Genomic DNA, 26616 nt, shown 5'->3' on the forward strand with positions numbered 1-26616 from the left:
GAGAGAGAGGGGAGAAAGAGGTCAGAGCATAGGGTAGGGCAGTGTGAGCAGAACCAGCGGTGTCGTTTGACTTAGCAAACGAGGATCGGATGTCATCGACCTTCTTTTCAAAATGGTTGACGAAGTCATCTGCAGAGAGGGAGGAGGGGGGGGGGAGGATTCAGGAGGGAGGAGAAGGTGGCAAAGAGCTTCCTAGGGTTAGAGGCAGATGCTTGGAATTTAGAATGGTAGAAAGTGGCTTTAGCAGCAGAGACAGAGGAGGAAAATGTAGAGAGGAGGGAGTGAAAGGATGCCAGGTCCGCAGGGAGGCGAGTTTTCCTCCATTTCCGCTCGGCTGCCCGGAGCCCTGTTCTGTGAGCTCGCAATGAGTCGTCGAGCGGGAGGGGAGGACCGAGCCGGCCTGGAGGATAGGGGACATAGAGAGTCAAAGGATGCAGTAAGGGAGGAGAGGAGGGTTGAGGAGGCAGAATCAGGAGATAGGTTGGAGAAAGTTTGAGCAGAGGGAAGAGATGATAGGATGGAAGACTCTTTGTTTGTCTGAATTTGTGGGTTTTATGCATCAGCCAAGCTTCTGGGAGAGTGCGATGGTTCTCTTTTGGCTAGTGGGGAGGCAACCATGAACAGCCATCCATGATACTGTGGTGATTGACATTTAACCGTACCTGTTGCGGGTCCAAGGCTTAGCTGGCTCTTAGGCGCGCGATGGTGTCCTTGGAGTGGGTGTAGGCCATGATGTCCTTGTACTTCCACGATGCTAGCCCAGCCGTGGGCAGACCTAACCTGAAGGCAAAATCTCTCCACGTCTTGAACACTGGTGGGGGGTTCCAGGGTTCTGAGAATGGGGGTGGCAAAATACTGTTCAAAGTAGCTGGCTAGTTGGTTGTAAAGGGGAGGCAATTTGTATCGCATGCACCAGTCAGTAAAGGAAGAGGTGGGGAGTATGGGATGTAGGTTAGAGGAAGTTGTGTAGAGTAGACTACGGTTTAGGCACACAGGTTTGAATGTCACTTTGTGGATGATAGGTCTGTGTGATGAGTGTTTAGTGGAGGAAACAGTGGATTGTGTGGATATTTTGTGAACAGTATGCTGCAGATAGGGAGAGATTGTATCAAAGGATTAGAGAGGCTGGTTGGTGTTTGTGTGGTGTAGTGGGGGAAGGGAAGTAGTGTCTAGGGCTTTATTTCACTTTCTTACTGGAACATGAATAATTAAAATAATTTAATGTCGGTAAGCCATGACTGGCCTTACACTCCAGTACAGTAGGTGGCGGGGTATGCACCTTAAAAGTTGGATGCGATCCGCCAACCCAATCCCGAAGCAGAAGAAGAAGAAGAAGAAGAATAGTGCAACGACCAGAAAGAAGTAAGTAACGTTATGCTTTAAAGGTGCCGGTAGATCGATGAATAGATTAACTTTAGGATCAATGAGCTGTAGACTACTAATTCATTTGTCAAAGTAAGTTATATGTGGGAAGTAACTGGAAGGCATGAGCGTGGATCCAGTTCAGCCATGCATTTCTAGGCTAACTATCATGCTAGCTGGCTACTGTAGTTCCTCTGGCATACTTGTTTTTAGGTGCAAAACTCGTACTAACGCACACTATTCTGATAGTTTTGGTCAGCATGGAGTTTCATTCATCAACATGTAATTTTGCCACATGTTCAAATTCCCCTAGGAGCAGTCCATGGCTTCTTCAGACGTCTTTGTTGCTGCTGCTCGCAAATGTCTACGAGTTGGAAATAAACGCTTCTCTGCCACTGTGAGTCTGAACCTGGCTACTCAGGTCCTGGCTGTGGACTTGGGCCTGAAGCCCGCTCTGCTATATGACAGTAATACAGCATCTGCAGAGCAGGTCCAACAGTATTTAAACTCTCTGCAGGCTGCACAACTTGTGTCTAAATCTCTCCAGACAGTGGTCATCAGTGAGAATTCCTTGATTGTGAACCCATCCCTAACTATAGCAAACTTGGAGGCACTTCTCTTGAGGAGGACTGTGACTGTGGTGGATGTATGTCACTCATTGGAGCAGCCTGCCATCACTGAGCTACAGTGGGGAGCCATCAGGGACATGATTCATGCTTTACTTGCTCATATTAGACAGTTTGGGCAACATTCTGCGATGAGAAATGTCCCTCACCGAATTGAAAAGAGACATTGTGAGGCATGGAATCTGTGTACTCTATTTGGGATTCTATTGGGCTACCCCTCCACATACTGGTTTGACCAGAGCAGGAGCTTTGAGAACTGCCTAGCTATGTCTCCGCTGGTGGTGACCAAGGCTGTGGCATCCTGGCAGGGTGGTGGTTCTGGAGTTGAGGGTCACAGGTGTTGCCTGTATTCCTTCAGCACCCCTGAGATGTTGCAGGCAGAGATTCTGTCAGTGATGGCTAGCTGGACTACACAGCTTCAGGAACGATTTCAGCAACAGACGATCTTCTCTGACCTCAGTGTAACAAGATCAACTGTCACCTTACCTTCTGTGGCTCTATGATTATAATGGCACTTTGTGGATGGATATTGTATGAAAAATGTGACGGTATTTGTATTTTGGATATTGTCTGTAAAACAATTGATAAGCAAACATTGAAGCAGTTGTTCATGTTTCCAAACTGATTTACATAATCAATTTGGAAACACAATTTATTTAAAACAAATGCATTTGTGAGGGAAGTTTACACCAATGACTACATCAAGCTTGTGGCTACAAACTTGTTGGATGCGTTGCATTTTGTTTTGGTTGTGTTTCAGATTGTTTTGCCCAATAGGAACTGAATGGTGAATAATTAATATTGTTTCATTTTGGGGTCACTTGTAAATAAGAATGTGTTTCAGAACACTCCTACATGAATGTGTATGCTACCATGATTAGGAGTAATCATGAATAAATTGTAAATGATGAGTGAGAGATTAAGAGGCACAAAGATCATGATCTTTATTCCTGATTTTGGGGGAATTTCATTTTTTATTTAACTAGGCAAGTCAGTTAAGAACAAATTCTTATTTACAATGATGGCCTACCCCGGCCAAACCCTAACCCGGACGACACTGGGCAAATTGTGCACTGCCCTATGGGACTCCCAAACACGGCCGGTTGTGATACAGCCTGGAATCGAACCAGGGTCTGTAGTTACACCTCTAGCACTGAGATGCAGTGCCTTGGACCACTGTGCCACTCAGGAGCCCAAAATAGTATAATATGATCATCATTATTCATGATTATCTGTAATCATGGTAGAATCCACATTAGTGTTCAGAAACATTCTATTATTTTTTACCATAAGTGACTATACATTATTCGCCATTCACTTCCTTTTGGGCAAAACAATCTGACACACAACCAAAACAAACTGCATATGCATCCAACAAGTTTGTAGAGTCACAAGCTTGATGTAGTCATTGTGTGCTAGGAGTATGGGACCAAGTACAAATTACTTTTTCAAATGGGTGGACTAGATGCATAAAATGCCTTCATTTCTAAACAATAACATATTTATGAAAATACCCTCAAATTAAAAGCGACATTCTATACTGTCGGCTCATATGAAACATTTGATCTCAAATCCAAAATTCTGGAGAGTTTATACTAGTTAGATAAAATGGTGTACAGGCTAAAGGCGTATGCTTCTCAGCCTAAACAGTTCGGTAGAGTTCGCGTCTAGATTGACATTTTGTGACGTTTTTTGTTTGTTTTGGACTTCGGTGAGTTTTTTTTATTTGTGCTGTTTTGGGTGCACAATTCTTTTCTGGAAGCAAGCCGAAGTTCTGTGCTGAAGTCTTACGCCCCTTCATCGGTGATTGGTCAACAGTAAGGATTCTTCACTCTTTGTTGTCATTCAAAACAATGCAACTCGTTTTCATGCACATTGAATAATACTGCACCTGACATGTAATCAGTTAGATGTAAAATTGTGTGACTAATCTCTTTGGCAAAAATGTAAAAATTAATGAAAGCTTTCTTGACTTATAGGTTAATTCTGACTTTTGAAGAAGTGTATACTGGCTACGTCTCAAAATGTACAATGAGTACTTTTGCCGCTTTTATTTCTCTTTTTCAAGCAGTCTTAAGGAAGTACGTGAGCGCACTCGTTCGGGTAGCCAAGTCTGGCTAGGCGCCAGCCGAACTGAAGTATGCTGACAACTTAAGTGGAAAGTAGAATAATAACCATTCATTTCTATGGATGATTGTTACTTCCATCAATATGGCGGGTGCTAACTTCAGAATAGCGCCCTGTCAGCCATAAAGCATATCCTCCATTACTAGTAGGGTTTCCCATAGACGTCATAGAAACAAGCTTCCATCTCTCCAGCCCAACGTCCTGAGGCTGATTGCATTGCTGCCTGGATGACCAAGAGGTAGAGCCCATTGAGTAGTTCAGTTGTCAGTGTCTATGGATTAGTGACCGGAGTCCTAGTAAGGCCATCTGCCTGTCTCTGGTCAGTGGGGCTGAATGACTGACAGTACCTCCCAACAATGAGCACGGAACTCAGCCAGGTGGTCGGCCCTGGTAGGCCCGTTGTTCAAGATGGCCATTGGGATTTTCTGGTCAGCTGCTGCCAGTAGGAATCGGTACCTAGAAAAAAACAAGGATTTGTGCCTAGTAGAGCTGACGAGACTAGGCACTGCGTATATACTCTGCGTGCTGCATAGGTCGCCTGTCTGCGAGCATAGAGACCCACCCCATCTGAGCGGTAGTCTGGGATGCCATACTCTGTGGAGAGCCCAGTTCCAGTGATGACGAAGATGCACGAAAAAAGAAGGCACAGCTCCAGTGATGCACGAAAAAAGAAGGCCTCTAGCCGCTTCAGGGCGTGGGCATTGATGGTGCTGCTGGCGGGCACGAAGCTCTGGATACCCGCGGGAACAGATGATGTTGCCCGCCTCCCAGGGGCCGCACCACTCAAGTGTCACTCAGTGTCCAGGGTCTCCTCAGCAACTGCATCTGCATTGAGTACATAGTAAGATTTATGGTTTTTGAGTGTTGTTGTTTTCAGATACACCTTTCAAAAAAAGGAACAAAGTGTTTCAGTGGGAATGTCTAAAGAGCAAATGTCACTCAGACCAGATGAGATTGTCAATTAAGGAACACATGACGGGCGTAATGATACATCATCACAAGTTTGTTACATCTCTCATTCTAAATACAATATTATTAGGGTCACCAAGCGATAATTATAAAACCAAGGAATTTAGGAGTTATCTGACTCAGTAATTGTTCACTTTGTCTATTACAGTATTCGACTGTAAACATACAAAACGCTTTAGTCAAGACTGATGTTTTGTTTACGAAATCTGGTTTTTTGAACTCGTCATCAGCTGGGAACCCCTTCAATTTGATGAGGTTTTTTTTGACAAGGTTAATTGGAGGGAAACCGATAAGAAGCATACAACCGCAACAGGCATAAAGTACACATTGAAAGGAGCTAATACAATGCAGTGTCATGTAACGTACCTTAATGACACGAGGTACAGCATAGCTTTCGTTCCTTACCACCGCTACACTTGGCTATCAGCGAAGCCTTGAATGGCAGCGAAACAGTTAATTCGGGGGCATATAAAACAGACAATGAAATCTCTTACAATATTAGGCTATTGGTTACATGTTGCACCACCAAGTCAGGACAGTAGGCTAAGTTATGAGGGGGAAAGGGACCAAATTATTAGGGTGAGGCACATGGGCTGCTAACAGCTTACTACACAACATACACTTAGTATTATTTTCTTAGCTACAGTATATATATCTCCCGTTAATGTTGATCCATGGAGGCAAAAAGGACAATGTCGGAGTTTAATTCAATAAGAGAAAAGCTGCGAAATGGAGAGTTTAAAATAGAGAATGGAGGGCCAGAAAAATAATGTTTGGGAAAGATTCGGTGAAGTGGTAAAAGAAGATGATAGCAGTGCCAGTGTTGTGCCGAAATGCTTCCCCCTGCCAGAATTCTCCCCCTAGTGAAGGGTCGTTCGCGAACGAGTCCGCTCAAAAATTGAGATGAAAAATCAAAATATTTTAATTGTGCTGCTGCTCCAGTTTCAACTGTTCTGCCTTGTTATTATTCGACCATGCTGGTCATTTATGAACATTTGAACATCTTGGCCATGTTCTGTAATAATCTCCACCCGGCACAGCCAGAAGAGGACTGGCCACCCCACATAGCCTGGTTCCTCTCTAGGTTTCTTCCTAGGTTTTGGCCTTTCTAGGGAGTTTTTCCTAGCCACCGTGCTTCTACACCTGCATTGCTTGCTGTTTGGGGTTTTAGGCTGGGTTTCTGTACAGCACTTTGAGATATCAGCTGATGTACGAACGGCTATATAAATACAATTTGATTTGATTTAACTAATTCAAATAACAAAAAAAGAAATAAAATAATATAGGCCTAAATGCTCAAGCACACACACAATCGTTTTGACTGTCTGCTCAGACGAACAGCCTCACCTGTTGTTCCTGTCAGACACGCAGTGTCAACCAATGAACCAAAGATGCCTGAGGGAGGGCCGCGCCAACACTCAGCAGCTGAGGAAGGACAGCTGTGAAAACAACAGCTGGAAAATGAGTCGGAAGCACAGTAGCATTTGGATGCATTTTAATGATGTAGACAATGTTAGAGTACAGTGTAGAATTTGCCAAAACAAAATCTCATATAAAGCCGGTTCTATGCACAACCTACACCGGCATATGCGAACTGTGTACCCAACTGTGAAGCTAACTGTAGCGGAGCTACGGGAAACTTGTGGGCCTGCTAGTGATAGTGGTGGAGTCAGCACCTCTACACGTGGAGATGTATCCACTCAGTCAAGTAGGCCTACTCCACGACCCACAGCAATGCAATGTTCTATGGACCAGTTCATGCCAAACAAGGCCAAATTGATATTGCATTGGCTAAAATGATTGCCACCGATTTCCAGCCATTTTCGATTGTGGAGGACAGAGGTTTTAGAAATTATAGTAATAGTCTAAATACAATGTACACAATTCCAAGCAGGAAAACCCTTTCAAAATCACGTATTCCACAACTGTAGGAGAGCACACAGGCTTCAGTGCGGGAAAGAGTCCAAAAAGCTACTGCAGTTTGCCTTACTACTGTCAGTTACATGTCAGTCACTTCATTGAAGATTTTTCGTCTAGCTGTCTTCTGGACTGCTTTGAGTTCAGCGACAGACACACCTCAAATTGACAGAGGAACGGTTGAGATTGGCCAGAGAATGGCAAGTAGATGAAAAAGTGGTCTGTTGTGTTGGCGACAATGATTATCTGGATTTTTGTTTTAGATTCCGTCTCTCACAGTTGAAGTGTACCTATGATAAAAAATTACAGACCTCTACATGCTTTGTAAGTAGGAAAACCTGCAAAATCAGCAGTGTATCAAATACTTGTTCTCCCCACTGTACATTAATAAGTGTAATTTCTTTACGGCATACTGTGAAACTCCCTTGGCTGCTGGCTCTGTCACTTTCGGACATGCACAGAGCAGACTGAAAGGGAAAAGTAGCTCTTGACTTGAACCACAGGGGTTCTCTGTAAAGAGAGAGTAATCCAAAAGGCAGAGAACTCAAACAATACTGTGTTGAAAAGTTTAGAGAAGAAGTTGATCAAATTGATTGGTCACCTGTGCATAGTGTATGGGTAGACAGTGCCTTGGAAGCCTTTAAATGTAGATTCCTTGACGTGGTGAATGTGATGGCTACCATTAGACGGGTCAGGGTAAAGCAGAGATCAAGCCCTTGGTTTAATCATGCAACACAGTCTCACAATCAATTCATGCATATGTACAAAATGCATTTCAGCAAATTTCGTGCGTTTTTCTGGCTTAATTCGTGCGAAAAGACACAAATTTAACCAGTATGCTACACACAAGCCTGTTCGACAAGGGGAAAACTGAGGATGGATCAACATTGTAGTTACTCCATAATACTAACCTAATTGATAGAGTGAAAAGGAAGTTTGAACAGAATAAAAAATATTCCAAAACATGCATCCTGTTTGCATCAAGGCACTAAAGTAATACTACAAAAAATGTGAAAAAACAATTCACTTTTTGTCCTGAATACAAAGTGTTATGTTTAAGTCTATGCTAGGTAAAGCTCCACCTTACCTCAGCTCACTGGTCACAATAACAACACTCACCCGTAGCACATGCTCCTGCAGGTATATCTCACTGGTCATCCCCAAAGCCAACACCTCCTTTGGCCACCTCTTTCCTTCCAGTTCTCTGCTGCCAATGACTGGAACGAATTGCAAAAATCGCTGAAGCTGTTGATTTATATTTGCCTCACTAACTTTAAACATTAGCTTTCTGAGCAGCTAACCAATCGCTGCAGCTGTACATAGCCCATCTGTAAAAAGCCCACCCAATCTTCCTACCTCATCCCATACTGTTTTATTTATTTTTCTGCTCTTTTGCACACCAATATTTCTACTTGCACACCTGCTCATCTATCACTCCAGTGTTAATTTGCTAAATTGTAATTACTTCGCTACTATGGCCTATTTATTGCCTTACCACCTCACGCCATGTGTATACACTTTCTTTTGTTTCTATTGTGTTATTGACTGTCCACTTTTTAATTTCACGTGCAACTCTGTTGTTGTTTGTGTCGCACTGCTTTGCTTTATCTTGGCCAGGTTGCAGTTGTAAATGAGAACTTATTCTCAACTAGTTTACCTGGTTAAATAAAGGTGAAAGAAAATGTTAAAAATCAATGGAAGATGTTGCCCAATCCAGGTGTGGAAAGCTCTTAGAGACGTACCCAGAAAGACTCACAGCTGTAATCGCTGCAAAAATCCCACTTTGTAACGCAACAAAATGTGGAAAATGTCAAGGGGTGTGAATACTTTCTGAAGGCAGTATTTTATTAAATCATGTAAAAACACACTAACATATGATGTCATTTACAGTATACAGTAAAATAAAGGCCATTACAACATAGTCAAGTCAAACATATCTTACACAGCTGTCTTGCCATGCCATTCTTTCTGTTTTAGTCAAACCGATTTTCACCCAGATTAGGATAATAAATTCAAAAGCTACAATTGAAGAATTTCCATAAATCTTAAATCTATTTAGAATAATTCTGTTCTTATGGTTTTATACTATAAAAACAACCAGTAGAGAATGACATGTCAAAAATATGGACAGGTATAGTCTCATCAGAAGTCCTTGTGCTCCTTTATATAGGTCTATGGTTCTCCTCCTGACCCATGGCACTGGGACGGCCCTGGTCCTGTCACCTAGTGTGGAGTGATGAGCAGTAGCTCTGGAGGCTTACTGAGAATGGCCTGTGGCTGTGCTGCTTTGGAGGAGAACACACTCTATCCTGTGGATCCTGGCAGCGTGGAGGATCATCACAGGCTTCTGCTCTGCCAGCTCAGCTGACAGTCTGCCAATACGCTCCTCCAGCTGTAAATGACAACACAAAGAGCATGAAATTAATCTGGAAAGACTACAAAATAACAGGAAAAATTGTTGCATGATATAGCATGGTTATTATGTGCTTGACCTGTTGTAACTTTTGAATGTTCTTGTTTTCATAGCTGAAGATTTATGGCTCAAATTAAATTATACCTCCAGAAGAATGCGTGCTAAATCAAAGCCATCCATTTAGTTATTCATCAAAAAGTGGATAGGAAACATGTTAATAAAATATTGCTTCTTGTTTTCGTCAAGGACTGGTGAACAGCCAGTAAAACGACAATTATTTTTGTTTATAAATCCTTATTTGCTCTGCCATTGTGGCCTGGTCACCACTAGTAACCACAGCCACAAAGTAATGAATCCAGCCTATTTCTAAAATGTATCTTCTTAAAATGTGATTTTAAACCTAACTTTAATACCACTGCTAACCATATGACTTAAGACCAAAAAGCTTTTTAAATTTTTTTTTTTTAATGAATTTTTACAATATAGCCCATTTTGATATTGTGGCTGTGGTAACTAGTGGAAACCTTGTGGCCCTTGCATATACTGTACCAATGACCTCAGCGTCTTCCCTTCAAGTCTTACCTGCTCCAACTCTTTGCGGATAGTGTTACTCTCCTCAGTTTCTCCCTCACTTCCACTCGTCTGCAGCCAGCTTCTCAATACTTCTTCAAGTCTTCGCCACGCCCTACACACATAAATCCATCAGAATGTATAAATGAGATCTATCAGAAATGTTAATCACAGAGCTGGGAGTCCTTACTGAAGTAGCTTGCGGTCCTGTTGGAAGCGCTGCATGTCCAGACGAATGTTGAGCAGCTCTCTGGTCCAGGCTAAAGTGGGATCCACATTCTCCTCCTCAGTTAACACATCTTCTCCATCAGACTCTGGCTGTTGATGGAGGGTGGAGAACTCATTGGGGGGCAGTAGTGAGGAGTCACTTTCCCATGAGCCACTAGGCTGCCTCACCTAAAAACAGATATTCTATAAAGAAATCTCATTGAAAACACACAGTAAAATGACTTTACATGTGTTTTTGGAATACAGTAACTTACCTTAGTTTGAGTGTGGGTGGCCATGAATGAGGAAGGGGGCAGGAGTAAGTCCTGGCCTAGTGATCCATGATGTGGGGCCATTGGGAAACTGAGATGGGGAGCTGGGTGTGCGTGTATGGGAGAGATGGGGAGGGAGGCTGTAGTAGGGTAAAGGTTCGCTGTCCCTGGGACCTTGGTTTGATGTGGAAGAGGACTGGGTTTTTTATGTAGAGGAGCTGTAGGTGGGAGCAGCTCTTTGACCGGGGACTCAAGCAGATCTCTAGGCCGCCGTGGCTGCAGTCTAGAAGCACGCACCGCCACCCTGCACACAGTTATAGAGCTGCTGTAAGACTGAGCATAAGAATTAGAGACATAGTTTCCCAGGCACACATTAAGCCTTGTTCTGGACAAAAGAAGTGATTCATATGGGGATTCTCCATTGAGCATTCTTTTTAGTCCAGGACTCTTAATTGGTATCTGGAAAACCCTCCCATAATGTTCAGGGCCTGATGTTTGCATAGTAACTGTGCCCGCTTACAGGTGGTTGAGGATGCCGTCTCCTGCTCTCTGCTCCACTATGCCACTCTGGGTCTGTGTACGGCTGTGGGTGCGGCACTCTGGGTCAGGGCTGGGTAAACAGAAGGTCACACTCTTGGGGGGCACTGCTATCGCTCTAGGCGGTCTCGCCCTGTGTGGTCCACTCAGGGCCCGCTGTTTCCACTGCATGGCACAACGCAGCACCACCCTCTGGAGACGCCGCAAGCTCTGTAGATCACAGACAAGACAGGCTTGATCCAGTGCCACACAGAGACACACAGACATTCAGGCAGGCAGGCAGACATACTATCAGATAATCAAACACAGCAAGTGCTCACACACACCTGCTCCTGGCTGTGCAGTGCTATGTTGGTGCTGAAGCTGCCCATGTGAGCGGCGTGTGTGAGGACGTGGGCCACTCCTTCCCTCAGCAGCTGATCTCTATAGAACTGGGCAGCCTGGGCCAGCCTTTCCTGCTTTCTGTCCTGCTCTGTGACCCACAGTCTCCAGGCCTCCAGCACCTAGATCAGAACACACCAAGGGATCAGACGTCTCATTCAGTATGTCTGATGAGTCTTCACTCTTCTATATGTTTCCACTATTCATTATGTCTATAGAGTCTACTGTATGTTTTCACTTCAATTTCCTTTATTCTAGCTGTGACCTGGATATCATCAATGAGGACTTTACACGCGCCAGCCTGGTCACAGATCTGATTGTGCGGTCTTGCTAACGCCAATGGTCATTGGCAAGACAGCACAAAAAGATCGGACCCAGGCTATACATCCACAGGGTCAACAGTAGTCATGCAGGAGACAGAATTCCTCCACTACAGACAAACAGAGAGAGAGAGGGATAATATATCCTAGGTTTTAAGTTGGGCTGAAGGCCAGCTGCCAGTGAAGTATGTGTGTCCAGGTATTACCTTGGCCTGCAGACTGAGGGACCAATGCCAGAGGGCCAGTTTTGTCTGCTCAGCCTCTGTCCTTCTGTGCTGCAGCTGTGCAGGCCAGGACCAGAGGAGAACAGCACACTTAGATAACAGCCAGGAGTTCACCAAGACAATCAGAGGCTTACAGACCTACCATTGAATGTTTATATAATATAATAATCTGGCCTTTCTTTAAGACAGTAAACATCAGAAAATACTTTTTTTCAATTCCATCAATGTATTTAAAAGTGACTTGAACAAAAGTTCATGCAAATCTTGTCAAGGAGGCCTTTAATATTTGAAATAAGCATGTTAAAACAGGAATTCATGTTAAAACAGCAATAAGTTCACCACAATTTTCCAGTGTGCAAAGAAGAGCTGGCATGTTTTCTGTCTCAGCAGCAAGTAGCCTCTCCCTTTCATCACCTAGAGAAGGACCACATAAACAACACAATACTAACACAAACCTACCTAGGATCAAAATGTATCAAATAGCACACTGTAGACTCAAACACAGGACCAAATGCAGTATCCATCTACCTTGTAGCTCTGCTGATGCTGCTGGTACATAGTCCATGATCTGAATGTTCTGCAGAGAAGAAAGTGGTGGTGGAGCCTTATGGCTTTCTCCATGCCTATACTGTCCTCCACAACCTCTCTGCTTCGCTCCCTCCATCTCCTGAAAGTCGCCTCCTGCCTCACTGAGACATAAAAAATTATGGCAATAGACTTCACATGTCAACGGAGGCTTTATTCAATGTGCCGGGAGAGTGATCTAACAGAAAATAGCATTAAATAAGGAACAATTTGTCTCCATCTGCTTCACTAAGAATTGGAGCCATAGCAAAGTATTTCTCTACCTTTATCCATGTGAGTCTGAGCCTTGCTCACCGCCTCTCTCTGCTGGTGACGGTTTGACACTGCACAAGATGTGGCTTTCCTCCATCCCAACAGCATCTGTAGGAAAATAAATTAGGCACATTTGTGGGTGAGCAGTAGTTATAGCCACGGAATCAGTCTTGGTAACATATGAAGCTGTAGATAGGTCTTACAGCAGCTCCAATACCTTAACCTGAACGCAGTGCTGGTAGTGGTTCTCTGCTCTCTTCTCTCTGCTGCTGGCTGCTGCCAACAGGGCTACATTCTCCTTCCACACACGCAGAATCCTCCTGGGAACACATAATACAAGTGTCAGTTAGAAATATTGCAAAATCAAAATTACAAGTAAGAGATCGTGGATAAAGAGGTATAGATAGAGACTGTGACTCTATTTAGGTTGATACCTGAGGAAGTGTTTCTGATGTTGACTGTTGCGCTCCTCTACATGCTCATAGACCTGTTGTCTTCGGAGGTGATGCTCCTACGGGTGATAGGCAAAGAGATTACAGCACGTACCACAGGACACACACAAACTAACAAAGCGGAGCCCATTCCGTGTGCACCAAGCAGGTCAGAAGATGCATGATGACCAAATTAAATGTTGCTGTGCCAGTTTACAAAGCACACCAATATAAGTGTAGACTTGTGTCATTTATTACAGTTAATGTGAGGTCTGTTGTACCTTCCAGGCCTGTAAAGTGTGTTTGAGAAGTCTGTGTTCATAGTAACTGTCCATCTGATCCAGCCTGCTGTTCTTCTCTGTTCTGTGCTGGACATACTGACACATCAGACAGAGACAATGTGGGATAATTACTCTGGACAAACCAAAACATTACAGCATGGCTAATGGTAGATTATGTATGGCAAAATACTGTACCTCACTCCAGCCACTCAGGGCGCGTCTCACACAACGCACATCACTATGTCGACCTGCCTGCTCCTCTCGTTTTCGCCTTATGAGATGCATACGAAAAAACACAAATATACAAACCAAACACACATATACATGAAGGATTAAGGCAAAATCTCAAAGGATATTCAATTGTCAATCAAATCCAGTTAAGAATAATCTGTTAAGAATCTGTAATAGTTAGGACTGAAAACATCCTATATCATGTATACCGTATATGTCGGAGTACCTTTAATTGTGTATATCAAACGATATTTCTGTCATGTAATTCTGTGTATAAAAGTACCATGCATGTAAAATATATGAATAATGTACATGTAAAAAAAAAAAAATGCTGTAAAAAAAAAATACTTTTGTCCTCCGGAGAGGGGGGTGGGGGATGGGCCCAGAAAAAAAATAATAAGAAGAAGAACCTCACACTTGTCTACTTCTTTCTGAACAGGTTGGTCCCAAACAGTCAGCATCAGGTCATTAAAGTAAAATACAATAAAAGTTGTAAGATATCATCGTGATCCTCACTGATATTTCAGTGAACTGCCAGTGGTATAGTACCTGTCCCGGATCACAGTGACATTGTCCTTCCACTGGCTGAGTGTGTTGTGGACTAGAGTACGGCGGTACAGTGTATCAGAAGCTCTCTGCTTCTCCCTCTCCTGCTGTTGTTGCCTCGCCCTCCGCTGCCAGTGGTCCCAGGCTCTCATCAAACACGACCTCTCCTCATGCAGCAAGGCCTAAAGGGCAAGACAGGTGGGCCCTCTTCGGTTATTTGTCTGTACCATGACGGTGTGTTGTATGTATATCTTTGAGTGGTATTTTTGTGTGCATGTATTGTGACTGTGTATTTTACCACCCTCTCAGCCAGTCTCTGCTCCTTCCTCTCCTCTGAACGTCCCCACCAGGTATAGAAGGCCCAAGTGTACTGATGCTGCCTACAGAGGGTTAGAGGGGGTCACACACTAACACAAACGTCATCCTCACAAGGCTAACTGTATGTTGTTCATAATTATAAACTGGGTGGTTCGAGCCCTGAACGCTGATTGGCTGACAGACCGTATACCATGGGTATGACAAAACATTTATTTTTACTGCTCTAATTACATTGGTAACCAGTTTATAATAGCTATAAGGCACCTTGGGGGTGTGGTACTCCAGGCACTCCGCTTTGCATCGTGCATTAGGACAGCCCTTACCCGTGGTATATTGGCCATATACCAAACCCCTCGGGCCTTAATGCTTAAATGTAGCAGGGACCTTAATCAAATTAGGGGAATTCAGACCTGAGTTACACTTAATTCTCTCTACAAGTATTCTGACCTTAGAAAGCGCTGTCCATTTCTATTTGTTAGGCTTTGAAACAACATCCCCCACAAACATGTTTTACAAAAAAGAAACTTCGTTCTTCAATTTGATCATCACAGTGAGGTGAGTTTTAAAAGTACTATAGGCCTACTGTTCTGATGTGTTTGATATGATTTCCAATGGCATTGATGTCAGAGTGGTTAGAGGGACAATAGAGCCATGAGTACCAGTCCATTAGGACCTGATGGAGGGACAATAGAGCCCTGAGTAGCAGGCCATTAGGACCTGATGGAGGGACAATAGAGCCCTGAGTAGCAGGCCATTAGGACCTGATGGAGGGACAATAGAGCCCTGAGTACCAGGCCATTAGGACCTGATGGAGCGATAATAGAACCCTGAGTAGCAGGCCATTAGGACCTGATGGAGGGACAATAGAGCCCTGAGTACCAGGCCATTAGGACCTGATGGAGGGACAATAGAGCCCTGAGTAGCAGGCCATTAGGACCTGATGGAGGGACAATAGAGCCCTGAGTACCAGTCCATTAGGACCTGATGGAGGGACAATAGAGCCCTGAGTAGCAGGCCATTAGGACCTGATGGAGGGACAATAGAGCCCTGAGTACCAGGCCATTAGGACCTGATGGAGCGATAATAGAACCCTGAGTAGCAGGCCATTAGGACCCGATGGAGGGACAATAGAGCCCTGAGTACCAGGCCATTAGGACCTGATGACGGGACAATAGAGCCCTGAGTACCAGGCCATTAGGACCTGATGGAGGGACAATAGAGCCATGAGTACCAGTCCATTAGGACCTGATGGAGGGACAATAGAGCCCTGAGTACCAGTCCATTAGGACCTGATGGAGGGACAATAGAGCCCTGAGTACCAGTCCATTAGGACCTGATGGAGGGACAATAGAGCCCTGAGTAGCAGGCCATTAGGACCTGATGGAGGGACAATAGAGCCCTGAGTACCAGGCCATTAGGACCTGATGGAGCGATAATAGAACCCTGAGTAGCAGGCCATTAGGACCTGATGGAGGGACAATAGAGCCCTGAGTACCAGGCCATTAAGACCTGATGGAGGGACAATAGAGCCCTGAGTACCAGGCCATTAGGACCTGATGACGGGACAATAGAACCCTGAGTACCAGGCAATTAGGACCTTGTGGTAGTTAGCAAGTTGGGTACTACCAAAGCATGTCCAGAGTGCATTAAAGGAGATTACCGTGACACAGTGGTCACATGGAATTTTACTGCGGCCATGACTCATGACTGCCTGTGTGGTGGTAATATGGTCACCGCAACAGCCCTAGGTCGAGCGAACCTGTTGGTTCCAAGTGGAAAAACATCTAGGCCTACATTCCTTTGTCAGATAGAAATAACAGAATTCTCCATGCACTGTAATTTATGAATTAATTACAGTTATTGATACGTAGGTGCCCATAGAATATGTATGCCTATTTTCACAATTCTATATGTATTGTGATTTGATACTGCGATTTTATTGCGAGTTGACGCTCCAAACATATTGCTCTGTATGTTTCTGCAGAGGCACAAGAGAGAACATAAAAAAATGAGTTATCATCAGTCATGGGAATAAAGGTGCTGAAAACATGTGGCTCAATATTTAAAAAGAAGATGGAGAACAAGCTATAGGATGGAAAATACCAGAGTTTTAGAGCTGGTACAGCTGATTAGTGCTAGCTACAGCAACCACCAACAAAATATATGAATATATATCAAGATATATAACTGTTTAAATGTTTTCCCCCATCACTATTGATAAGAGCTAGGTAAATGAGTAATATGTTTGAGAAGGGGATTGTACATACAAATAGCAATTGTTTGAGGATTTTCCCTTCTGATAGCTGGAGACTAATGTGAAACCAATCATGGAAGCAAACTGAGAAGTATAATAACATGACAGGCATTTCTGCCCCTTTCCCACAGTGAAGTATAAAATGCTGTGACTTTATGCACAATTTCAATCGTATGGCCTAAGCATTGCACAATGACAGTCACACTCTCTAATGTTTTAATTATATGCCCCAACTTTCTATTTCCTACTGTTCTATCATGTTAAATATTAGCCACTATCAGTATCGACCGTCAGTTGGCCACACATATTCAACTGCCGATTTACTGTTAGTTCCCTTCAGTTGGTACAGTTCGTATCATTACATTTCATTACATTGTTTCATTTACCTTATTTGCTTCCTCTGTAAACACTGCCACATCCGTGTGGTTGTTGCTGACGAACACTAATAATAGTTGATCATATTTAAAGTTTTAAAAATGTTGGCTAATTAAATCATTATGGAGCACAGACCAAGCTATTACAGCTTGAACCTGACGCATGGTGCAATGCTTGGCCGTGTCATCACACAGTTCCATGGTCAGCGCGGGCAACAGGCCAGGGTATACTACTACTGTACACTGTTCTTCCTATTATAATTCTATGTACATTCATCTTCCAACATTACCATGGGTTGAAGAACTGAATGTGGCATTTTTTTCTTTCATGCCTGAAGGCTCTCCAAACCCTATTTCTCCATTAAGTAGCCCAGGGCCCATACCATAAAAACCTCCTTAATCATACATATTGTGTTCTAAAACTGAGATAAATATGCACATGTTCTTATAACTATCTTTCATTGATCTCCAATCTGAACGCATCCTAATGTTGTGCCAATCAAATTCAAATGAAAGTTACCAGTATAAAAAGGGATTGCTTTAGAGAAATGAACAGAAAAACCAATTGAAGAAACACTCCCTAATCAAATTGGTATGCCACCCAGTGTGAGTTTTCTAGGGTTGATTTAAATGTAACCTTGTTACACATGTGCATAAGTATGAATACCAAAATGCGTAAAAAGGCATACATTTCCTAAGTCTAAATCGTCCACAAAGCATCTTATAGTAGTAGTGCTGATCTAGGATCAGACAAGTGACACATTATCCTAGATCACCACTAGGTCAGAAACAGGATGGAACTCACTTATTATGGAGTTGTGCAATCTCTGTCCTCTCCCTATGCTGTCTCCTCTGGCAGGTAAACTCAACCCATGAGTCAAGACACTGTGGAAAGATGTGGTCAGCAAACCAGGCCTCAGCACGACGCTCCAGCCCCTAAAACCACACACAGTCCACACAATGCCAATGAGTGGAATGTAAGAGTGTGTGTGTGTGTGTGCACATGTGTACAGGTGAGTGTACCTGCATGTGTCTGTGTTCAACAAGCTGCTCTCTCCAGTGGCACAAGCAATTGCTCTGCAGTGAAGTGCTGTCAAAAGATGGCATTAATGAGATCAGAAGAACATGCATCATAGAAATAGCATTACTAATATGAGAAAGTGTATCATCAATTCATAAATGTGTGTATATGCATGTCTGTGTGTATGTGTGTGTATGTGTATGTGTGTGTGTACCTGTGGTGGGTCAGTGCCATCTGCATCTGCATCTGAAGTCCCCGATCTTCAGCTTCCTCAAGACGTTGCTGCCAGAGTCTCCAATATCTGCATGTTACCTACAGAAAACACACGCAGAAATGTTGTTTGAAAAACATGAATTGGGTGTCATACTTACTCTGTACTGTTAGAACAATTGTAATGATACTAATGCTGGGTGGCTTCATGGATATTAGCTACAGTATAATAACAGTTACAGTGTGATGATGATGCTGGACAGCGATGTTCTTGTTGAGACGATAAGTTTTGCTCCGAGTGACATTGAGGGTCAGACTTCTCAATCCAGTGTCCTGTAGTAGACAGAACAAGTTGAAGTGAGAGAATTAAGGAATACTCTATGGTAGTGGTTCCCAACTCCAGTTCTCAAGTACCCCCAACAGTACATATTTTAATTGTAGCCCTGGACATGCACATCTGATTCAACTTGTCAACTAATCATCAAGCCCTCAATGAGTTGAATGAGGTGTGTTTGTTCAGGGCTACAATGAAACTGTGTACTGTTGGGAGTACTGGAGGACCAGGGTTGGGAAACACTGCTTTATGGTACAGTAACCAGTCTCTATGGATGTCCATAAACATTCATCAGATCAGTGCTCCTCCATCTTACCAGTAGATGGCGGTGTTGGTGTTGACTTGCAGCCTGGTCTCTTTCAGACTCCTGCATGCACATCCTCCTGTCTGCACAGGAGCTCAGGAAATGGTCAAATAAATTCAGAGAAGTATGATGTTGCAGTAGATGAGAAAAGTTGAGAATTGCCTTATGCTGTTCTTGTAGTAGTGTGTGACTCCACACCAGGCCCTGGTGTTTTACAATGAGTGTGTGTGTAGTAGGATACAGTGTCTCCAGTGCTCCAGTGCCCTGCGCTGTGTGCTGCGTTGTGCCAGTCTATAAGAAGCCTGCCCTCTGTCCACCTCTCTCTGTCTGCTCTGTAGTCCACTTTTCCACACAAACCAATACCTCCTGACCAACTGGAGTTGCCAGGCTCGCACCGCAACATCTGAAACACAGGAGGTAAACAATTATATGAGAAGGATAATGACAACAGAAGTAGTGTTTTTCACTGGAAGTTCTAGAGGATTTGAGAGTTTGGTGTTTGTTTTTGAGACCATCTAAAATCATCAAAATTTGTCAATATACAGTATGTTTCTGAAAAAATGTGAGTTTAATCCTAGACCAAAATGTCCAATGATTGTGACAGAAGACCAACAGTACATATGATAAATAGATTAACAGAAGATGAGACCTTGGGGTTTCCTCTTAGTTTGGCGGAGGTGAACATAGCTGATCCAGCCACAGAGACCCTTTCTTTGCATCCCATGTATGTAGTGCAGTGAAGCCTTGGACTCCCTCTCTCTCCAACTACAGGCGAGCATGTACACTTCTCTCCACTGAAGCCATGCCTAAGACACAACAAACATACATGTTCAAGTCCTTAAGTCTGTTGACGCACTCATGCGTCAATCTAAGTAATTTAATTGACAAAATCCCCATCAAAATCCGTCAGTTTAAACTAGAGATGTACGTTTTTTTGCATGGGCTGCATCTCAATCCTCAAGGCCTCTGTCGGCCTCCCACATCTGTGTTGGAAGGTGGCCGAGCTACAGCTGTGTTTGTCAGACCATGAGACATCCTGAAAATCGGTCTTCTCACGAAAATAGTTTGGCCAAGAAACTAATTGGACCACTCTATGGTAAGCAGAGACTCTAACGATGGCGTTCTCCATTTTGCTCTACGACCTCCACGTGACTTGTCTGAAGGTAACCCATACAAATTAATGGAAGTATGGAGATTTGAGTTTTGTGCCAACAAAAATAAAGGGTTAAATATGTGTCAAAAAAACAAATATTGCCTTAGCTTTCTTATATCGCCTAGATATAGGATGGACACTTCAAAACCTTGTTTCTTATTATTTAATTTTTGACTGTCTTTGCCATTTATGAATGTGTTATTCAATGGGTTTCTATGGGCTATAGTTCTAAAGGCCAAATTTGATATTTTATCAAATAATTTAACATGTTCTTTTGATACCTAAAGGGGTCCTAAAATTCCAAATCAAATAGCTAAATGATCTATGGTATGACCATCTTAAAACAACCCCCCCCCCACCCCCGGCTTAGATGTTAGTCCAATAAAATGTAACATTTTAATTCACCATCACCTAGGGAATGGTACGGATATGTGTGGGATGTACAAGATGTGCTCTACTCACTCTGCCCTGTAGCGTCAGAGCCCAGTGCTGCAGTGCTTGGTCCTCCATAACACAGGCATCATATCTCCTCTGCAGCCCAGTCTGCCACACAGTCCACATCCAACTGTATTGGGGGAAATACACATAAGCATTAACACAGGTTGCCCCCTCCCCTTTCACTTACATTTAATCAAATGGTCAATCATATATAAATCAGTCACACAATGACTGTGTATGCCGGAAGTTCACTAACCTCAGAGTGACTTAGTCAGTGTATTGTTCCTGATTCAAAGTAATCCAAAATAAATAAACAAAACAGCATTTATCAGTTATAATGCCTCACCGTAGAGCTGTGAGTTTCCGGAACTGAAGAGCAGATTCTTGCATCCTGTGTTTCATCCTCCTCATCTCGATGTACACTTCCCAGCTGTCCCAGGCCACACGCTGACACCACCTCTCAGCTGGCATACAGGAGAAACTCTAATTACTGCTGTGACTCCTAACATGCCCTGCCAGCCACTACTGCTGGGGTCCATCATTTTCCAGAGGGAGACATTCACCTAGATTAATACCGAAACCACAAAAGCCAGTCCATACCAAAACATGTTGCTTTTTGGAATATCCTCCTCTCCTCCTTCTGTAAAGACACAAACCTCTGCCAGCCATGGAACACCTGGTTATACAGATAATATCTACAACACAGGAAAGACAGCATCATCAGTTTCCACATTGGCCAAACTATTGTTGGCTGCCATACAGCGCCTTTGGAAAGTAGTCATACCCCTTGACTAGGGAGGTTGCAGTCCCACACAGGCAGGCAGTCATGACCTCAGTAAAATTCCATGTGACTATTGAGTCAAGTTAAGCTCCTTTTATGTACTCTGGACTTGCTTTGGTACTACCCAACTTGCTAACGACCATCAGGTCCTATTGGCCTGGTACTCAGGGCTCTATTGTCCCTCTTAACATTGATGCAAATTAAATAAAAAATCACATCAAACACTTCTCATCAAAACAGTAGACCTATCATACATTTAAAACTCACCTCACTATGATGATCAATTTGAAGAAAGAAATTCAACAACAGGTTGAAACAGTGTAAAACATGGTTGTTTTGGATGTTGTTTCAAAGCCTAACAAAAAGAAATGGACAGCGCTTTCTAAGGTAATGATTAATTCAAAACACCCATAGACATAAAATTATGATTGTTCCATTATACAATACATAGCCTACCACATATTACACATGGCAGAAAAACATAAAACAAAACTGATTTAAGATGTCTTTGGTACATAATTGGTCTAGCCTTTGAGTGTGGACTATATTATTATGCATACTGGATGGACTGGTTACCTTATGCTACGCTCCAACATTTCTATCCATGAGTCTGGGAGAGAACGTATAGCCCTAGGCGATGCTGTTGGGTCATTGATTGTGCAGGGTGACTTACAGTTAGCCTATAATTAGTGAAATTGTATTTTGAATAGCCTAGTAACAGGGATTTTATTATATTTTCATAATTCATTGGGTGACACATTACCTTTAGCTATACAGAATATAGAATCCTCTCTCCTTTATTCCTTTCTCGAGCGTACAGACAGGATGTCAACAGTTTAGTGAAATATGTTTTGTTGCAAAAACATGTTACTAATGATGTTCCCAAACAGATTTCACTTGGTTTCCCAAATTAAGCACTGAGTAGCTGCAGGAACAAGGTTGAAGAGCCCATGGCAAACAGCGTTTGGGCGGAGTATCACCTGTCAGGCAGCGAGAGCATGCTCCTCAAACAGTGGTTGATACATGGAGTGAAATAAGTGTTCTTATGTTTCTCAGCTGCTCATATTAAGCACATGCTCCCGCTATTAAACCGAAGTAGTCTACAAAACGGACAGGTGGGAAAGCGCACGGCTTCCATTCGCTATTCGAGTGCATTTAAATTATATGTATTTTTTCCCCCTGCCCCTTTGATAATGGGCAATTCTAAATCAGAACAAATTTCATGACTGCCACAGCCCTACCCTTTTCCACATTGTGTCGTGTTAGAGCCTGAATTCAAATGGATTAAAAAAACTCACCCATACACACACAATTCCCCATAATGACCAAGTGAAAACATGTTTATAGAAATGTTTGCTAATTTATTGAAAATTAAATACAGAAATGTCTCATTTACATAAGTATTCACAACCCTTTTCTATGACATGCCAAATTGAGCTCAGTGCATCCAATTTCCTTTGATCATCCTTGAGATATACGGGTGAAGGAGTCAACCTGTGGCAAATTCAATTGTTTGGACATGATTTTGAAAGAAACACACATGTACTATATAAGGTACCACAGTTGTCAGAACAGAAACTAAGTCCAAGGAACTGTCTATAGATCTCCGAGAAAGAATTGTGATGAGGCATATCTGGTGACGGGTATAAAACATTTTGAGTGTTGAAAGTTTACAATCGCACAGTGGTTTCCATCGTTAGGGAATTTTAAAAATATGGAACTACCTAGACTCTGCCTAGAGCTGGCTGTAAAACCAAACTGAGCAACCGGGCAAGAAGGACCTTGGACAGGGAGGTGACTAAGAACCCAATGACATAACTACAGAGTTCCTTGGCTGAGATGGGAGAACCTGCTAGAAGGACAACAGCCTCTACAGCACTTCACCAATCTGGGATTTATGGGAGCGTGGCCAGACGGGAGCCACTCCTGAGGAAAAGGGAAGGGCTTGCACGCCTGTAGTTTGTAAAAAGGCACGTGAAAGACTCAGATCATAAGGCAAAATATTATGTGGTCTGATGAGACAAAAATGGAACTATTTGGCCTGAATGCAAAGTGCTATGTCTGGAGAAAACCAGGCACAGCCCATCACCCGTCTAACATCATTCCTACTGTTAAGCATGGTGGTGGCAGCATCATACTATTGGGATACCTTTCAGTGACAGGGACTGTGAGACTAAATATAGAGGAAACAATGAATTCCAAATACAGGCACATCGTTGATGAGAAACTGCTGAAGAGTACAAATGACCTTAGACTGGGGTAAAGATTTACATTTCAACAGGACAATGACCCCAAGCATGCAGCCAAAGCAATGCTGGAATGGCTTCACAACCAGAATGTTAAAGTCCTTGAGTGGCCCAGAATTGAATTGCATTGAAAATCTGTGGAAAGTCATGACGATTGCTGTTCACCGCCGCACTCCATCTACCTTAACAGAACTTGAGAATCTGCAAGGAAGACTGGGATAAAATCCCCAAATCCAGATGTGCAAAGCTGATACATACCCAAGACGACTCAAAGCTGTAATCACTGCCAAAGGTGATTCTACACAGTATTGACTCGTGGTGTGAATATTTATGTAAATGAGTTCAGTATTTAATTTTCAAAAAAAAAATCAAAAAGCATATTTTTAAGGTTGTCATTATGAGGTATTGTGTGAGAATTTTTTTTAAAATCCATTTTGAATTCTGTCTAGCACAACAAAATGTGGAATAACTCAAGGGGTATGAATACTTTCCGAACACACGGTACATCCCAGCAGGCAAAGCTGGTTGCAATGACGTCATTAAATCCGTAAGTACTGATGGGCATGTATCGTCACCCCACAACTGAGCAGCAGCGGTTAGAGACAGACACTGACCTGTAATGGCACTCTGCCCTCACTGTGAGGCTCCACTCCCTCCTGGCTGTCCACCACTCATCCTTCCAGCCCCCCTGAGCCCGCTGTAGCACCACTCTGCGATGGTGAGACCTAGATATTGGAGAAGGTAATAATCTTCCAGTTAGAGAACAGGCTACACACAGTGGATATATTCACAGCATCAGTGCTTGACTTGGGCAGGAGGTCACCAGAGCGGAGTACCAACACCTTAAATGTTCTACTGCTTAAGATCCTCTTCCTCTTATAGAATATTAGCTTAAAATTATTTTGGCGCTCCTGCACCTAATTGTAAACAGTACATCCACCCAAAATGCCTGCACCTAATTGTAAACAGTACATCCACCCAAAATGAGTACCAACAACTATTTCAGTCCAAGTCAAGTACTGCATAGCATCAAGAGCTTAACCAATGTTATTTTCCCACTATCTGACATTGTAATCCATTAAATTCAAGCAGTGATGTAATCTGGCTATTCCTCCACAGGACTGAGAAAGTGCACCTGGCTTTGTAAGGATGAACACGTCCAAAGGTCTTCTGCATCCATAGTTTGAGAAACTTCCGTGCAAGGTGCCTAGAAGACAAGAGTTTAATCTCAGGGATGGACAACTCAAGTCATGGAAGGGCGTTGTGTGTGCAGGCTTTTATTCCAGCCCAGCACTAAACATACCTTAAATATACTTTACAAAAATATAAACTTACGGTGCAAAAATTTCAACGATTTTAGTGAGTTACAGTTCATATAAGAAAATCAGTAAATTTAAATGAATTCATTAGGCCCTAATTTATGGATCTCACATTTACGGGCAGGGGCGCAACCATTGATGGGCCTGGGCGGGCATAGGCCCACCCACTTGGGCGCCAGGCCCATCCACTGGGAGGCCAGGCCCAGTCAGACAGAAATACTACTAAGTTTTATCAGCTGCCCAGGTGACTGGTCTCAGACAATCCTGCAGGTGAAGACACCGGATGTGGAGGTCCTGAGCTGGTGTGGTTACACATGGTCTGCGATTGTGAGGCCGGTTGTTCCTGCAGTCAACATGCCAATTACACGCTCCCTCAAAACATCTGTGGCATTGTGTTGTGTAACAAAACTGCACATTTTAGAGTGGCCTTTTATTGTCTCCAACACAAGGCGTCTAATGATCATGCCATTTTAACAGCTTCCTGTGAGGTGGATGGATTATCTTGGCAAAGGAAAAATATTCACTAACAGGGATGTAAACAAACTTGTGCACAACATTTTTGAGAAATAAGCTTTTTGTGTGTATGAAAAATGTCTGGAAACTTTTATTTCAGCTCATGAAACATGGGGCCAACCCTTTACATTTTGCGTTTATATTTTTGTTCAGTAAAGTATAATCAGGTGTGTTAGTGCTGGGATTAAACAAAAGTCAACACAGACTAACGTTACAGCCTTCAAATTCAAGTCATGGTCGATTGAATCTGGCCAGTTGGTTTATTTGAGGGGCTACTTCTCACCTTATTCTCAACTCCTTGAGTCTTCCACCTCGGTTCCAGGTGTATCCGACTTTATAACAAGATATAACATTGCGTGAAGTAATTTTTGCACCAGTTATATTTGACTTTTGGGTTCCTCTACCTCTAGAAGTCATTGCCACAACAGCTATTGAGTTAACCACCTGAGAAAGCTAGCTACTACCACTGACCGTCAATCAGAAGATTGGAAACTTCTTCAACTTCGTTAGCTGAACACACTGGCATTGCCGAACAAAAATCCCCCGAGCTTTCTCTTCATTATGAATAACGTACCATGAATGACTTTTCTTCATTCCCTAACCAGTTTCAAGTCGACAACGCAAATTGAACCGTTGCAACCGCCATAGAAAACGCAAACAGTGTTTTGTTCAGTGAGGTATATGAACGGTTTTGTTTGTTAAATCCAACTGTCACGCATACATTTTACCGCTGTGAATAGGAAGAAAATACCTAAGTACTTCCGGGTAACGGATCTGTTGAAATCGTGCAGAATAGCAGTCGCGTCCTCTATACGTAGTAAATTAATAATTAGGTCGAAAATTATTGAACTTTTGCAAAATTATAGTTATCATACAAAGAATAATGGCAAGTATTTCTATAAGACATTATGTTGTTTTTAATGGTAAACTCTGTTTATTGTGTGCGTAGTCCTATCATTTATTGCACCGTACACAATTTTCTGTATGTTGTATCGCGGTAAAAGGCAGGCCCATTCTACTTAGGAGCACTTTTTATTATTATAATTTTTTATTAACAACAAATCAATACAGGAAGTACATGTGGGAACACAAGTATATAT

At 42.9% G+C, this 26616-nt stretch overlaps 2 protein-coding genes across 7 annotated transcripts; one reads left to right on the top strand and one right to left on the bottom strand.

Moving 5' to 3' along the window:
- Positions 1-1026: 1026 nt before the first annotated feature.
- On the top strand, positions 1027-9310 carry c21h1orf74 (chromosome 21 C1orf74 homolog). Of its 3 annotated transcripts, XM_052473709.1 has the most exons (3): positions 1027-1362; positions 1676-1759; positions 9172-9310. In XM_052473709.1, exons 1-3 carry the CDS (start codon positions 1235-1237, stop codon positions 9236-9238), a joined length of 279 nt encoding a protein of 92 aa, XP_052329669.1. In that variant the 5' UTR covers positions 1027-1234; the 3' UTR covers positions 9239-9310. The 3 variants fall into 3 exon arrangements, with proteins under 3 accessions (XP_052329669.1, XP_035653279.1, XP_035653280.1); XM_035797386.2 differs by lacking the exon at positions 9172-9310 and having other exon boundaries at positions 1238-1362; positions 1676-3954; XM_035797387.2 differs by lacking the exons at positions 1027-1362; positions 9172-9310 and adding an exon at positions 1372-1455 and having other exon boundaries at positions 1676-3954.
- sfi1 (SFI1 centrin binding protein) lies at positions 8820-26287 on the bottom strand. Of its 4 annotated transcripts, none has more exons than XM_035797383.2 (29): positions 25800-26287; positions 24820-24891; positions 24299-24409; positions 21258-21352; positions 21004-21121; positions 20682-20784; positions 19716-19872; positions 19308-19469; positions 19079-19149; positions 18669-18761; positions 18433-18530; positions 18221-18287; positions 18003-18133; positions 14553-14631; positions 14255-14433; positions 13670-13745; positions 13475-13570; positions 13197-13273; positions 12980-13082; positions 12774-12870; positions 12454-12614; positions 12265-12339; positions 11908-11982; positions 11327-11503; positions 10984-11210; positions 10467-10767; positions 10175-10380; positions 9997-10099; positions 8820-9393 (listed from the first exon to the last, which is right to left on the bottom strand). In XM_035797383.2, exons 1-29 carry the CDS (start codon positions 25931-25933, stop codon positions 9259-9261), a joined length of 3579 nt encoding a protein of 1192 aa, XP_035653276.1. In that variant the 5' UTR covers positions 25934-26287; the 3' UTR covers positions 8820-9258. The 4 variants fall into 4 exon arrangements, with proteins under 4 accessions (XP_035653276.1, XP_035653277.1, XP_035653275.1 ...); XM_035797384.2 differs by having other exon boundaries at positions 10175-10302; positions 14550-14631; XM_035797382.2 differs by having other exon boundaries at positions 14550-14631; positions 25800-26286.
- Between the last annotated feature and the right edge of the window lie 329 nt (positions 26288-26616).

The sequence above is a fragment of the Oncorhynchus keta genome, chromosome 21, assembly GCF_023373465.1.
Source record: "Oncorhynchus keta strain PuntledgeMale-10-30-2019 chromosome 21, Oket_V2, whole genome shotgun sequence".
Taxonomy (NCBI): domain Eukaryota; kingdom Metazoa; phylum Chordata; class Actinopteri; order Salmoniformes; family Salmonidae; genus Oncorhynchus; species Oncorhynchus keta.